Raw genomic sequence first — 15,057 nt, 5'->3', positions numbered from 1 at the left:
GGGGCAGGCACCTAGGGATTGGGCCTGCCCTCTGCCACCCGGGAGTGGGCCTAAGCCAGCAGGTCGTTATCTCCCGAGGGGTCCCAGACTGTGAGAGGGCACAAGTGGGGCTGAGGGATACCCCTCCGCCAGTGCACAAATTTTTGTGCACCAGGCCTCTAGTGCTTTAATAAAAGTATTTCTAACCAAAAGGTTTATTTAATTTATTGGGGTGGCATTGGTAATAAAACCATATAGGTTTCTGGTGTTCAATTCTGTAATCCATCATCTGCATACTGTATTGTGGGTTCACCACCCAAAGTCAAGTTTCCTTCCATCACCACTTTCCCCCCTTTACCCTCTCCGACCTCCTCCCATCTCCCTTTCCCTCTGGTAATCACTATACTGTTGTCTGCCTATGAGTTTCTTTTGTTGCTTAATCCCAGCACCCTTTTCACCCAGCCCCCCAATCTCCTTCCTTTCTGACAGCTGTCATTTTGTTCTCTGTAGCAATGAGTCTGTCTCTGTTAACTTTATTCACTAGATTACACATATCAGTGAAATCACATGGTATTGTCTTTCTCTGCCTAGCTAGCTTATTTCACTTAGCATAATACTCTCTAGGTCTATCCATGCAGTTGCAAAGGATAAGATTTCCTTCTTTTTTTTTAAAAAAAAAATGTTTTATTGATTTTTTTTTTAAGAGAGAGGAAGGGAGAGGGATAGAGAGATAGAAACATCGATCAGCTGCCTCCTGCACACCCCCTCCTGGAGGTAGAGCCAGTGACCTCTTGGTTCATGGCTCAAACCCTGAGCCACACCAGCTGGGCTCCTTCCTTTCTTAGGGCCAAGTAGTACAGTAGTATTCCGCTGTGTAAACGTACTACAGCTTTATTTTTAATTGAATTTGTTGGTGTGACATTGGTTCAAAAAACCATGTAAGTTTCAAGTATGTGACCCAACAGACATCATGTGCACACTGCATTGTGTGCCCATCGTCCCAAGCAAAGTCTCTTTCCATCCCTATTCCCCCCTTTTTGCCCGCCTCCACCTACCCCCAATCCTCCTTCCCTCTGCCTATCACCACACTGTTGTCTGTGTCTATGTGTTATATATATGTTTTCTTGCTTAATACCTTCACCTTCTGTCATCCAGCCCCCCAAACTCCCTCCCCTCTGACAGCTGTCAGTCTGTTCCATGTATCCATGCCTGTATCTATTTTGCTTGTCAATTTATTTTGTTCATTTGATTCCACATATAAGTGAGATCATATGGTATTTGTCTTTCTTTGACTGACTGACTTCACTTAGCATAATAATCTCTAACTTTGACTGACTTACTTCACTTAGCATAATAATCTCCAAGTCTATCTATGCTGTCACAAAAGGTGATATTTCCTTCTTTTTAACAGCCAGGTAGTATTCCATGGTGAAAATGTACCACAGCATTTTTATCCACTCATCTACTGATGGGCACTTAGGCTGTTTCCAGATCCTGGCTATTGTAAATAATGTTGCACTGAATATAGGGGTGCATAATTCTTTCGAATTAGTGTTTCGGGTTTCTTCTAATATATTCCCAGAAGTGGGATCACTGGGTCAAAAGAAGTTCCATTTTTAATTTTTTGAGAAAACTCCATACTGTTTCCCACAGTGGCAGCACCAGTCTGCATTCCCACCAGCAGTGCACTAGGGTTCCCTTTTCTCCACATCCTCACCAGCACTTGTATATTGATTGATGGTAGGCATTCTGACAGGTGTGAAGTGATATCTCACGGGGTTTTAATTTGCATCTCTCTGATGATTAGTGAGTTAGACAAGTGATAAAAACATGCTTATTTTACATTTGTGGGTATAGGATAGTTAACAGTTAACAACATAACAGTAACAATGAGGGGATTTGTGGTCTCTGTTCTGGTGTAGGTGGTTGTGCACTGGGAGGTCAGGGGAAAAAGGAAAAGGTATGTTACCTAGATGCAAAAAGACAATAGATAGGCTCAGTTAGGTCAAGACTGACCTTTGTCAGGGAGATACTGGCCTAGAACATGACTACCTGCCATGACTTGCTTATAGGAGGAAGTTTTAATTTCAGACCATCCTGTGGTTCCTTTCCATCTCTGAGTTTATAAGGCCGTCACGCAGGCCTTCCTTGAGTTTGTCAGGTTAGCATGAGGCTTTGGTCCATAAAAATACAGTAAAATGTGATCCAACTATCTTTAAGAATAATTCTAAATGACCACATTATAAGCTGTTAAGAATTACTGATAAAAGCTCTTTAAGACAGTGGAAAACTTAAATCTCATAAGTTACAGAAGAGAAATTTCAATGTTTGAGTCAAAACTCCAGTGCAGAGTAAGTAGCAGGTCACTGAAGACGTGTCGGTTACCGTAGTCAGCTCCGTGCTAATGAAGAAAAAGAAGCAAAGGGGAGTCTGGACACTGAGCCTGTGTGCTTCACCAGCAAGCTGCAGCTCACACCCAAGAATCAAAGCATTGACCGTCCAAGAGGATTAACACACCTCCCCCTCCAGTACACGACTGTGCGTGTGGGAGAGGGGAGCAGGGGGAGTGGACAGGCGCAATCAATTCACAACGGTGCAGGAGGAGGTGCTTGACCCTAGAGGTAAGTCTGTGGTAGGCAGTTAGACAGAAGTGAGCAGAGCAAGGACTATGGGCCAGGTACAGGTCACCAGGGTGGGACCTCACTCCCAGAGTGACCTTTCCTCCCCTAGCATATAGCAGGTCAAGGGGTTTGGACCCCCCTGACCTTTCCTCCCTAGAGATAACATCTGTCTCAAGTTGTATTTCAGCTCCAGACTGAAATAAGCAACAAAACCAGCCTCAGGACCAGCTGCACTGAATAATGACCCCCTGCCCTGGTGCTGCCAATCAATCAGTGGAGACCACAACCCTGAAAGGACACACCTGGAAAACTGCTGAATATGCTACTGAATCTTCCCCTGGGATCTCCCCTAAAATCTCCACCCTAAAACTCTAGGACGGAGGACCCAGAGCACTCCCTCCTCGGAGCACACCCATGCCGTTCTCCTCTCCCTCCCTCTCCCTCTCCCGCCCTGCCCCAGGCATGTTACCATTTGGCTTCCTCACTCCCAAGCTCCAAGGGCCCTTCCTTTACCTCTATAACTTGTTTCCTAAGCCCATTTTTTCTAGAATCACTTTTTTTTTACCTAGGTGATTTACCAAATAAATGTTTTCGTACAGTTTGGGTTTGGGCTCTGAATTCTTTCCTAGCCAGAACCCAAGTACCCAGATTGCTGAACCCAGGTCTGGTCTGACCCCACCCGTCAGACACCTGCACTGTCCCTGCCACCTGCAGCAAGTCTTACCTGGGAGGTATCATTCTTCAGGGGGTGGACCCCATGCAAGCCCTCAAAAGTTTGGGAAGCTGATTGGTTATTTTTGAAAAGCTGCTGGTCCCTCCCAAGCCTGAGAATACATACTCCCCAGGTGAACAAAGAAGCTCTCTCTCTCTGGCTCGCTATCCCACACTTACCGGTTTGTTCGTGTTCACTCCTGCCCAGGAACACACAACCATGCGGGCTAGTAGCCACCTGGGACCCGAGGCAGTCTGTGCGCACTGGCTGTTGTTCGGCCCTGCTGAAGATACTGCAAGAGCCCCGTTTCCCCTGGCATTCCACCCACTCTATTCTCCCGCAACAGCACCATTCATAATAAAATAGCCAATCTCTCTCCACTGCAGTTCTCGGTGTTTAGTGCTTGGCTCTGCTAATGAGGGTGGATGAATTACTTCTGTCCTATAACAGCAGGAAAAACAGCTCTCCCACAGGCAGCTCACATCTGGGCCATTGTCCGACACTCAGTAGACCACCGGGTAACAAAGCACAAACCTTAAGGCATATAAAGATTACCTTACTTCTACCCTTTATTGAAATAGAGGCCAAAGTTAAACTTAAAAGTTCTGAGAATTTTAGGGAAGATGGTAGAGTAACACCATAAGGTCTCTGCACACGCCCATTAAAAAAAAGTCTAAGACAAAGCTTTGTAATATAGAGCTGATGTGTTAGCACTATAAGCTTATTTAAAAATATCAAAATGAATTAAAAATGTCAAATGTAGTTCAATAAAGCAGTAACTACCAGAAAATATATATGCAATTAACAAAAGTGAGGAAAAAAACCATAAAACACACAAACATATCCCATAGACTAAAATTTAACAGAAACAAAAGACTCTGTTAGTTTTAAAAGTCCCCTCCACTACATCAAGAAAACGTAACACTTAATATATATGAACCCAAACAGGGAGCACCTAAATATATAAAACTACTCACAGAACTAAAGGGAGAAAGTTCAAAACACAATCATAGTTGGAGTCCTTAATACTACACTGACAGCTCCAGACAGAACCACCAAACATAAACTCAATACAGAAATATCAGCCTTAAATGAAGCACCAGACCAAATGGACACAATTGACATTTACAAAACCTTTCATCCCAGATCAGACTATACATTCTTCTCCAGCACACATGGAACATTCTCAAGGATAGACCATATGTTGGGTCACCAAATGAGCATCAACAAATTCAAAAGGATTGAAATGATACCAAACATATTTTCTGACCATGATGTCTTGAAATTGGAAATCAACTGCAAAAAGGAAGTTAAGAAACCCAAAAATCCATGGAGATTAAACAACATAACTACTAATAACTGACTGGGTCAAAGAAGAAACAAAAGATGAGATAAAAAGATATACAGAGCCCTGACCGGTTTGGCTCAGTGGATAGAGTGTCGGCCTGCGGACTCAAAGGTCCCAGGTTCGATTCCAGTCAAGGGCATGTACTTTGGTTGCGGGCACATCCCCAGTAGGGAGTGTGCGGGAGGCAGCTGATCGATGTTTCTCTCTCATCGATGATTCTAACGCTCTATCCCTCTCCCTTCCTCTCTGTAAAAAATCAATAAAATATATTAAAAAAATATATACAGAGACAAATGAGAATGATAACACAACATATAGAAACCTCTGAGATGCAGCCAAAGCAGTAATAAAAGGGAAGTTTATATTATTACAGGCCTATCTCAAGAAACAAGAGAAATCCCAAGTAAACAACCTAACATCACATCTTAAAGAACTAGAAAAAGAACAAATACAACCCAAAGTCAGCAGAAGAAAGGAAATAATAAAAATTAGAGCAGAATTTAATGAAATAGAGAACAACAGGACTATACAAAAAAATAAAACAAAGAGCTGGTTCTTTGAAAGGATTAATAAAATTGACAAACCCCTCACTAGACTCACTAAGGAAAAAGGGAAAAGACCCATATAAACAAAATCAGAAAGAGAAGTCACCACAGACATCACAGATATACAAAGGATCATACCAGAATATTATGAAAGTCTTTATGCCACCAAATTCAATAACCTAGAAGAAATGGGTAAGTTCCTAGAAATATATAACCTTCCTAGACTAAATCATGAAGAATTGGAAAATCTAAATAGACCAATCAGCAGTGAGAAAATTGAAATAACCATCAAAACCGCCCCCCCCCCCAAAAAAAGTCCAGGACCAGATGGCTTCACCAGTGAATTCTACCAAATGTTCAAAGAAGAATTAAAACCTATCCTTCTCAAACTCTTCCCAAAAATTGAAGAAGAGGCAATCTTCCTAACACATTCTACGAGGCCAATATAACCCTGATACCAAAACCTGGAAAAGATAACACAAAAAATGAAAACTACAGACCAATATCTCTGATGAATAACAATGCAAAAACCCTAAACAAAATACTAGCAAGTCGAATACAACAGTACATCAAAAAAATACATCACAATCAAGTGGGGTTCATTCCAGGAACACAAGGATGGCTCAACATTCGCAAAATCAATCAACGTAATACACCACATTGACAAAGAAAAGGATAAAAATCATATGATCTTATCAATACATATAGAGAAATCATTTGATAAGGTACAACATCCATTTATGATTAAAACACTCAATAAAAATAGGAATAGAAGGAAAGTACATAATATAAGCCATATATGATAAACCCTCAGCTAACATCATACTCAATGGTGAAAAACACAAAATCAATGTGCAAAAATCCATTCCCTTCCTGTACACTAACAACAAAACTTCAGAAAAAGAAATGAAAAAAAAACAACTCCTTTTGCAATTGCAACCAAAAGAATAAAATACCTAGGAATAAACTTAACAAAGAATGTGAAAGACCTATATACTGAAAAATTGCAAAGCATTATTAAAAGAGATTGAAAAAGACATAACAAAATGGAAAAATATTCCATGTTCATAGCTTGAAAGAATCAACATAGTTAAAATGTCCATATTACCCAAAACAATATACATATTTAATGTAATCTCCGTCAAAATCCCAATGACATTTTTTAAAGAAATAGAACGAGAAATCATCAGATTTGTATGGAACCACAAAAGACCCTGAATAGCCAAAGCAATCCTGAGGGGCGGGGGGAAACAAAGTTGGAGGTATCACACTACCTGACTTCAAATTATACTCCAAAGCTACTATATACAAAACAGCATGGTAATAACAGAGAAACAGACACACAGATCAATGAAACAAAATAGAGAGCCCAGCTATAAAAGCACATGTATATGGACAGATAATTTTTGACAAAGGAGCCAGACACACACACACAATGTAGTAAAGATAACCTCTCTTCAATAAATGGTGCCAGGAAAACTGAAAAGCCACATGCAAATGAATGAAACTGAATTACAGTTTGTCCCCATGTACAAAAATTAATTCAAAATGGATCAAAGACCTAAATGTAACACTTGAAACAGTAAGTTACATAGAAGATGACATAGGTACCAAACTTATGGACCTGGGTCATAGAGAACATCTTATGAACTTGACGCCAAAGGCAAGTAAGTGCAAAAATAAATGAATGGGACTATATCAAACTAAAAAGCTTCTGCACAGCAAAAGAAACTGACAACAAATCAAAGAGGCGGTCAGCTAGATGGGAGATGATATTTGCAAACATTCACTCCGACAAAGGTTTAATTCTCAAACTTGTAAATCTCAACACCAAACAAACAAACAACCCAATCAAAAGAGGACAGAAGACCTGAAAATACCTCTCCCAAGAAGACATAGGAACAGTCAGTAGATATATGAAAAGATGTTCACCTCACGGGCAATTAGGGAAATGCAAATCAAAACTACAATGAGATACCACCTCACACCTGTTAGAGTGCCCATTATCAACAAGACAAGCAATAACAAATATTGGAGAGATTGTGGGAAAAAGGGAACGCTCATTCACTGCTGTTGGGAATGCAGACTGGTACACCACTATGGAAAGCAGTCTGGCAATTCCTCAAAAAAAGGAATAGAGCTACCATACAACCCAGCATTCCCACTCCTGAGTATATCTCTGAAAAACTCAAAATCATGTATTCGCAAAGATATATGTGCCCCTATGTTCACTGAGCATTATTCACAGTGGCCAAGACATGGACACAACTGAAGTGTCCTGAGAGAGAGGACTGGCTAAAGAAGATGTGATGTGTGTACACAATGGAATACTACTCAGCCATAGAAAGGATGAAATAGCACCATTTGCAATAAAATGGAAGGACCTTGGAAACATTATGCTAAGTGAAATAAGCCAGTCAGAAAAGCTAAGAACTATATGATTTCACTCATATGTGGGATATAAAACTGAAACTTATGAACACAAACAGCAGTTGCCAGAGGGAAGGGGGTGGGGGGAGAAGGGGGTCCTAATATAAGGCGACAGGAGAAGATTTGACTTTGGGTGGTGGGCACAGGGTGCAATATACAGATCTTATAACATAAAAACCCACACATGAAACCTATATGCTGACCAATGTCACCCCAATCAATTTAATAAATACAATTTTTTAAAATCCCCTAGAATAATTTGGAGCATGACTACAGATAATAAAAAGCAAGAACAATGTTGCATAAAGGAATAAGAAATGCTAAAGATAAATGGAAAATGAAATCCAAAATATAAACACATTGAACCAAAAATGTAACTTCCCTAGCTGAAAGTCTTTTATAAAAGAAAGGATTTATTAAGCCATGGCTAGGGAGAAAGACCAGGTAGGTCCTTGGGCAGGAAGTCTGAACCGCCAAGGGCATGGCTAGGTGAAAAGACATGTCCAGTGCCCTAGAGTTTGTTGAGCATTTTTATACACCAAGTAAGGGGGTCGGGGAGAGAATGTAAGCCTTTCTGAAAGAATTGATATTAGCTCTAGACAATGGGGGGGGGGAGAAGAGGGGGGAGATGAAGCAGGCAGTTCTGAGGTAGATGCAGAGTCCAAGGAAGAAGTGTTTGCTCCCGTGGGTAGGCTGTGGGCAAGACTGGAAAGCTCACATGTGAGTAAGAAGCAGAGGACATGTCCTGGGGATGGGGGTGGCCAGGGAGAGGTCAATGGAGAAAAAAGGAGACATATGTATGCAATACTATATGTAATACTTTAAGCAATAAAGAATTTTTTTAAAAAAATTAGGGAACTGTGAAAATGGGATGCCTACAGGGTCTTTTTGCTGCGTTTGGATCGCTTGTGAGTTATGTTTTAAGTAAAACTTTACCATGAGCAATAAAAAAAGAGGAAGAAGCAGCAGCAGAGGCTCCTGGGGTGGTGGCGCCTGCTAGTCTCTCTTTTGGATAATCGCAGACATAGCCACCTGTAAGGTAATCCAAAACTGCAACAGCCAGACACGAGCAGTCTTTTGTTAGTTGCTCCACAGCTATTAACAGGCTACCGTTCCGTCGCTTTCTCTCACTCTCTGGCCGCTATAATTTAAGTTAGAACATAACAGAATATTTTTTCTTGTCAAACACTTTAAACAGATAACAAAGCAAGAGAAACAAACTGAAAAGTACAGAAATGCTACCTGTAAATAATAACACTGGAAGAAAATACAACAGAAGCATCGACAAACTGTAAGTGCTCTGCGTGAATTACTTCTCTCACAGCAGTGCCAGCGGCAGGGAAACCTTTATCTCCACTTTACACATGGCTTAGAGAAGGTAAGCAGCTTGCTCAGGCTTCACAGACATGTCACAGATATGACAGCCCGAGGCAACTTACAAAGTGAACTAAGCAGGTTTTACTTTTCTTTTTTTCCTTTTTTTGTTTTCTTCTGTTTTTTAATGGTAACTGAGTACCTTTTTAAATTTTTTATTTATTAATTTGAAAGGGAGATATTGATTTGTTGTTCCCTTATGCTTTTATCTCACTGTGGCACAATTGTTGGAAAGACAAAGATAAAACCTGGTGTGTTGCTCGCTTTGTTATGGTAATTATTAAAATTGCCATGAATAATAAAGATGGACTCCACATTCAAAGTGTTAGATACGGGCTTTTTGCTGCACATTTGTCTATATGGAGGGACATTTGACTGAAGTAATTGGTATACTTAATTTTCAGAAAGATAGTAATTTAGATATTTCAAAAGTAGATATTTAAGGTAGTTAGGATGTGCCTCAAAATAGCTGAGTCCAATTGATAACAGATATTTAAATGTATCAATTCAAGTTCACTTGAAAATTTATATCACAAGCCACAGTGATATTGTATTTAAGATATTGTATTTTAAAAGTATAGCCCATCTTGTAACTATTATTAAACTAGAGGCCCAGTGCATGAATTCGTGCACAAGTTGGGTCTGGCTGGCCCACCCCATTTGGGGCCCATCGGCAGGGCCAGCCTTGGGGAAGGCCATGGGCGGTTGGCTGGCCAGCTCCACCCCTGACTGGGATGGGGGGGTGCGATTGGGGGCCTGGCCAGCTGGTGGGGAGCTGAGAGAGGCCAGAATCAGGCCGGTTGGCTGCCACAGTGCGCGTATAACCACCAGTCTTTCTGGTTATTCCGGTTGTTCCACCATTCCGGTCGCTGGGGATGGATGGATGGATAGATAGACAGACAGATAGATAGATAGATAAAACTATAGCCATATCTTTAAACTATTCAGCAGTTTATTCAAGGTAATTTTCCAATGTGCAACTTCAAAGGTTGGAGCCAAGAAGAGGAGCAGAATGAACTCCAGATTTGACCAGCTATGTTGCCCAGTGGGAGGAGAATGGGCCCCTAAGGGAAACTGATGGGCCTGGTGCTCTAAGTCCTTGGCCAAAGGCAAGGGCACAGCCAGGAGAGGAGACATGCTGCAGACTGAAGGGCAGTATGTGCGATGAGGAATCCCAAGGAGGGGCAACAGAGAGGAGCCAAGGCTGATCACAGTGACTGAGAAGACGATGTGGGCAGGCGGGACTGAGCTCGCGACACCGCCTCCATCATGGCTTCTCCAATGACGAAGGGAGGCCTCAGTAGAACCACTCCACCATGTGTGTAAAGTAGGGGAGCCAAGCATGACTACTGGTCTAATGTTTACATTTTCCAGAAGATTCTGAACCTGAGGAAAGTTATGGAATAGCCATGCATATTCCCTTGCTAACAGGACAAGTACACGAATACTGAAAAGACTCAGAGTTAACAAAAGGGAAAGAGGAGATTTGTTGCGGTCCTTTTAGCATTTCACTGACAAACGGAAGTGCGGGTCTGAGTGACTTGAGAGATGGAAACCACCTCACTGAGAACAGAAACCGTCTACTTCCTCTAGGTGCACCACGTGCTTGCCAATGCTGCCCTGCAGGCAACAGGGTCCGACCCTTACAGGTGCAGAAAGGAGGATGGAGCAGAGCTCAAGGACACGGCTGCCCAGAGCCTTCCTGGGCATTCACGACATGTAAGGAAGCAGGCCTGCTTACATTTCTGCCTCCCTCCCTGGACTGTGGACTCCTTGAAGGTTCACGGAATGAAGCCATGATTACAGTTACAGGCATAGATTCCAGCCATTTATCACAGGACAGTTCTGTTTGCTGTTGCTGGGAAACAAACTACCCAAAACTTAGTTGTTTAAACAGCAATGATTTCCTGTTTCTCACAATTCCATGGGTTGGCTGGGCAGCTCTTCTGATGCTCTGATCTGACTTCCCCATGCTGCACTAGGCCCAGGTCAGCGGGGGACTGAGCTCAGTGAGGAAAAGCTGGGCCTCCCTTTCCATGCAGCCTTCCTCCCAGGCTTCTCCAGTGGCCGCAGCCCCCCATGAGGCTGGCACACTGCACATGGCGCTTCTGCTTGCAGCGGATCCGCTGGTGTCCCACTGGCCAGTTCAAGTCACATGGCAAAGCCCAGAGTCAAGGGTAGGAAAACAGACCCTACTGCTCCATGGGAGAAACAAGCAGTCGCAATGTCAAGGGCGGAGACATGGGGAGATGATTCACTAGGGGCCCTTTTCACCCATTTACCACATATTGTTTTTGTTAGTTTTCTCTCTGATAATAATTATTTTTACTGGTAGTTTTAATGATAAAGTATTTTTATGCTTATTACTAGTACATCTAAAAAATTATGTTCTTTAACTTGTACCTTGGGGCGGGGGGAGGGCAGCTCTGGGCTCTATTTCTACTTCAGAATAACGAATCCAAAATATTTCAAGGTTCAGAAACTAGAAATACTTCTGGCAACAATTCACACCACTTGAAGATCTCGTTTCTTCACAAACACGTGGATCTTTTGAAGCATCTTTATTAAGTTGATAGAGGAAAAGAATTTTGTCCACGTTTTATAACAGAAAAGCTAAGGCAGTTATATTTCATTTGAAGTGCTTCCTGCAAAAGGAATTCTCGGGACATCACACTATGTAATGTAGCATGTACTGCTGGCCCTGCGGACACCCTGCACCAGCCGTCACCTCCAGCTGGAGTGTCTTCTCTGCTTAAGCAGTGAGGTGAGAAACCAGAGCAGAGCTCGCCTCGCCTATTCACTCTTACCTCCCCCACTGTCTGAGATATGTCTGCCGGACAGGGCACATTTTCTTCAAATGCCATGGTCAACTCTACCCAGCTCCTTCTGACCCACCCTCTTGGGATGCTTTCCACACTCTGCCCACCAGCCCAAAAACTCCCTGGCCTTCAAAAAGTCCCTGAGATGAGCATCTCAAAGCTCATCTCCTCTGTGAGCAAATACAGGCCTACCTCGTTTCATTGCGCATCGCCTTCTTATGCTTCACAGTGTTGTGAGATTTGATGGTTGTGGAACCAGCTGCCTGATGGCTCTTTTAACTTCATCCCACAAATGCTCAATTGGATTGAGATCTGGTGATTGTGGGGGCCACCTAAGCAAGGTAAAGTCTCCCTCATGTTCTTGAAACCACTCCTGCACAATACCAGCACCGTGGCATGGCGCATTGTCTTGTTGGAAGAAGCCATCTCCATTGGGATACGCCATCAACATGATAGGATGAACTTGATCAGCAACAATACTTGGGGATGTTGTACTATTCAGACGTTTATAATGATCTGGCCCTCTAGCAACTCCAGCGCAAAATTATAGCTAATTTGCCTACAAACGTCAGGTGGTCATAATAATCTGGCCACTCAGTGTGTGAGTGTGTGTGTGTGTGTGTATGTATATATACATATACACACATATACATACATATATACACACTATATATACATATACACACTACATATGCATATGCTATATATGTATACATATATACATACACTACATATGTGTATATACATACTATATATGTATACACACTATACATATGTATACATATATACACACACACAAATGGAGTCATACACTGTATAACGATGTTGCAGTCCACAACAGAACAAATCTGCGACGGTGGTATACGGTGGTATACTGTATAGCATAGATGTGCAGCAGGCTATACCATCTAGTTAGATAAATATACTCTATGGTGTTTGCACAATGATGAAGTCACCTAAAGATGCATTTCTCTGAACATATCCCGGTCATTAAGTGGTGCATGAATATGTGTGTGTGTGTGTGTGTGTGTGTGTGTGTGTGTGTGTCCTATTGACTCTGTTTCCTTGGAGAACCCCAATATAAGATACTCTATACTTTTAGATTATTCCTTGCAGCTTATAAAGCTTGGTCTACTTAAAAGGCTGAATTCTCTCCAGACTATTTCTTTAATAGTCGCTACAGTGTTCTATATAGACCAGGGGTGAAATATTTCTGAAACAGTAATTGGTGTTTCTTTACAACTAAGCTGTGCATTCTTCCAGTTTCCTAACCTTCTGCCTCACTGACTGTGATATGCATATAAATTCATAACACAGCAATACGGTGAACGAGAGAAAAGCAACATCAGCATCATTTTTCTATGGACAAATCCCAAAGGTGGTTAAAGGCTATTCAGAATGGGTTAATTCTAATATTATATTAATTTGCACATGGATGGTAGAATTAAAAACTTTGGTTTACTCTTTGTTCTATGATCCTGAAATCCATTATTTTTACTTTTTTTTGCCCTCTAAATAGCACTCTCTAGTCAAAAATTATTTCAGCCAATCATCAAAATAATAACCCAAGACCTAATTTAAAAGTAATGTATTTCGCTTAGCGTAATATTCTCAAGATCCATCCATGTTGTTACAGTATTTTTATATTACAGCAAAATAGTTTTTCTATTGTATATATGTACCATATCTTTTTGTTTAAATCCTCACCAGAGGATATTTTTTTAAATTGATTTTTAGAGAGAGAGGAAAGGAGAAAGAGAAACATCAATGTGAGAAACATCAATTGGTTGCCTCCTGTATGTGACTGACTAGGGACCGAACCCGTAATCTAGGTATATGCCCTGACCAGGAATTGAACCTGCAACCTTTTATGGTACAGGAAGACGCTTCAACCAACGGAGCCACCTAGCCAGGACTATGTACTATATCTTCTTTATCCAATCATCTATCAAGCGAAAAAAATCAGAGAAAAAGTAAAAAACCACATGATTTCACTCAAATGTGGCACATAAAACTGAAAGCAACAAATAAACAAGAAAAGCAAACAAACTACATTGATGTCCGCATTTCTGCTCCCTCCAGTTTAGTGCATTTCAAAAGTCTGTTTATTCCTGTTGAAAGCAAGCAGATGAGGCCCAAGATGGAGATGCTCTTGCTAAACTCCATGTCAGCAAAACGAAACTTAACTGAGTCTCTGTGCTGGCTCTCCCAGAAAAGGAAGGCCTCGGTCTCCCAAAGGGCATTGGCCAGCTTAGTCCCATTATTAGTACTTAAGCCAGCTCCGAGGCGTCTCTTTGCCCCATATAAGGAAAGTAAGCCAGCCGTAACCAATCGGTAATGCCCAAGATAACCTTCCTACTCCTGCTCACTTTGTTCTATAAAACTCTCTCACCTTTTACAGCTCTTTGGAGCTCCTTCCTATTTGCTAGACTGGATGCTTCCCAATTCATGAATTGTTGAATAAAGCCTACTAGATCAATAAACTATGTGGGAATGTTTCTTTTCATATACCCAAACTTGGTTATGTCACTTGTACTCATTGCAATTGCATAATTTAACTTAATACTATGTAAACTGATCACAAGTCAGTAAAAATGTAGCTATAACATTAAGAAATTATTATTTTGAGATACGCTCCTTAGATCACTCCTTTCTGCCGGTGAACCCGCGGAGTAAGCATCGTTGGAATTCCCCCTGTTGCAGTCATCATGTCTAAGTCTGAGTCCCCCAAGGAGCCAGAGCAGCTGCGGAAGCTTTTTATCGGAGGTTTGAGCTTTGAAACAACCGATGAGAGACTGAGGAGCCATTCTGAGCAATGGGGAACGCTCACGGACTGTGTGGTGATGAGAGATCCAAACACCAAGCACTCCAGAGGCTTTGGGTTTGTCACCTATGCCGCTGTGGACGAGGTGGATGCAGCCATGAACGCGAGGCCACACAAGGTGGACGGAAGAGTGGTGGAACCAAAGAGGGCTGTCTCAAGAGAAGATTCTCGAAGACCTGGTGCCCACTTAACTGTGAAAAAGATTTTTGTCGGTGGTATTAAAGAGGACACTGAAGAACATCACCTAAGAGATTATTTTGAACAGTATGGGAAAATAGAAGTGATTGAAATCGTGACTGACCGAGGCAGTGGCAAAAAGAGAGGCTTTGCTTTTGTAACCTTTGACGACCATGACTCTGTAGACAAGATTGTCATTCAGAAATACCATACTGTGAATGGCCACAA

The 15,057-nt window shown here is 41.7% G+C and overlaps 2 protein-coding genes across 6 annotated transcripts in view; one reads left to right on the top strand and one right to left on the bottom strand.

The window, feature by feature from the left end:
• Positions 1–15,057, bottom strand: part of MARCH8 (membrane-associated ring finger (C3HC4) 8, E3 ubiquitin protein ligase) — a 126,851-nt gene that overhangs the window by 79,003 nt on the left and 32,791 nt on the right. The window contains exon 1 of one of the 5 annotated variants that reach the window (XM_014537434.1): positions 3,492–3,516. The exons of the other annotated variants lie outside the window; for them this stretch is intronic. The gene's annotated coding sequence lies outside the window, so the exon portion shown is untranslated. Of the gene's footprint in view, positions 1–3,491; positions 3,517–15,057 lie in introns of those variants that run through there. 5 annotated transcript variants of the gene reach the window in all.
• On the top strand, positions 14,491–15,055 carry LOC102249456 (heterogeneous nuclear ribonucleoprotein A1-like; the record flags this gene model as incomplete). Its single annotated transcript, XM_014537486.1, has 1 exon — positions 14,491–15,055. A coding segment is annotated over exon 1 (519 nt), but the record flags the coding sequence as incomplete, so codon positions are not given.

Source organism: Myotis brandtii, unplaced genomic scaffold, assembly GCF_000412655.1.
Source record: "Myotis brandtii unplaced genomic scaffold, ASM41265v1 scaffold1032, whole genome shotgun sequence".
Classification (NCBI taxonomy): domain Eukaryota; kingdom Metazoa; phylum Chordata; class Mammalia; order Chiroptera; family Vespertilionidae; genus Myotis; species Myotis brandtii.
The sequence above is the reverse complement of the archived record's forward strand: the minus strand, read 5'-3'. Positions and strand labels throughout refer to the sequence as shown.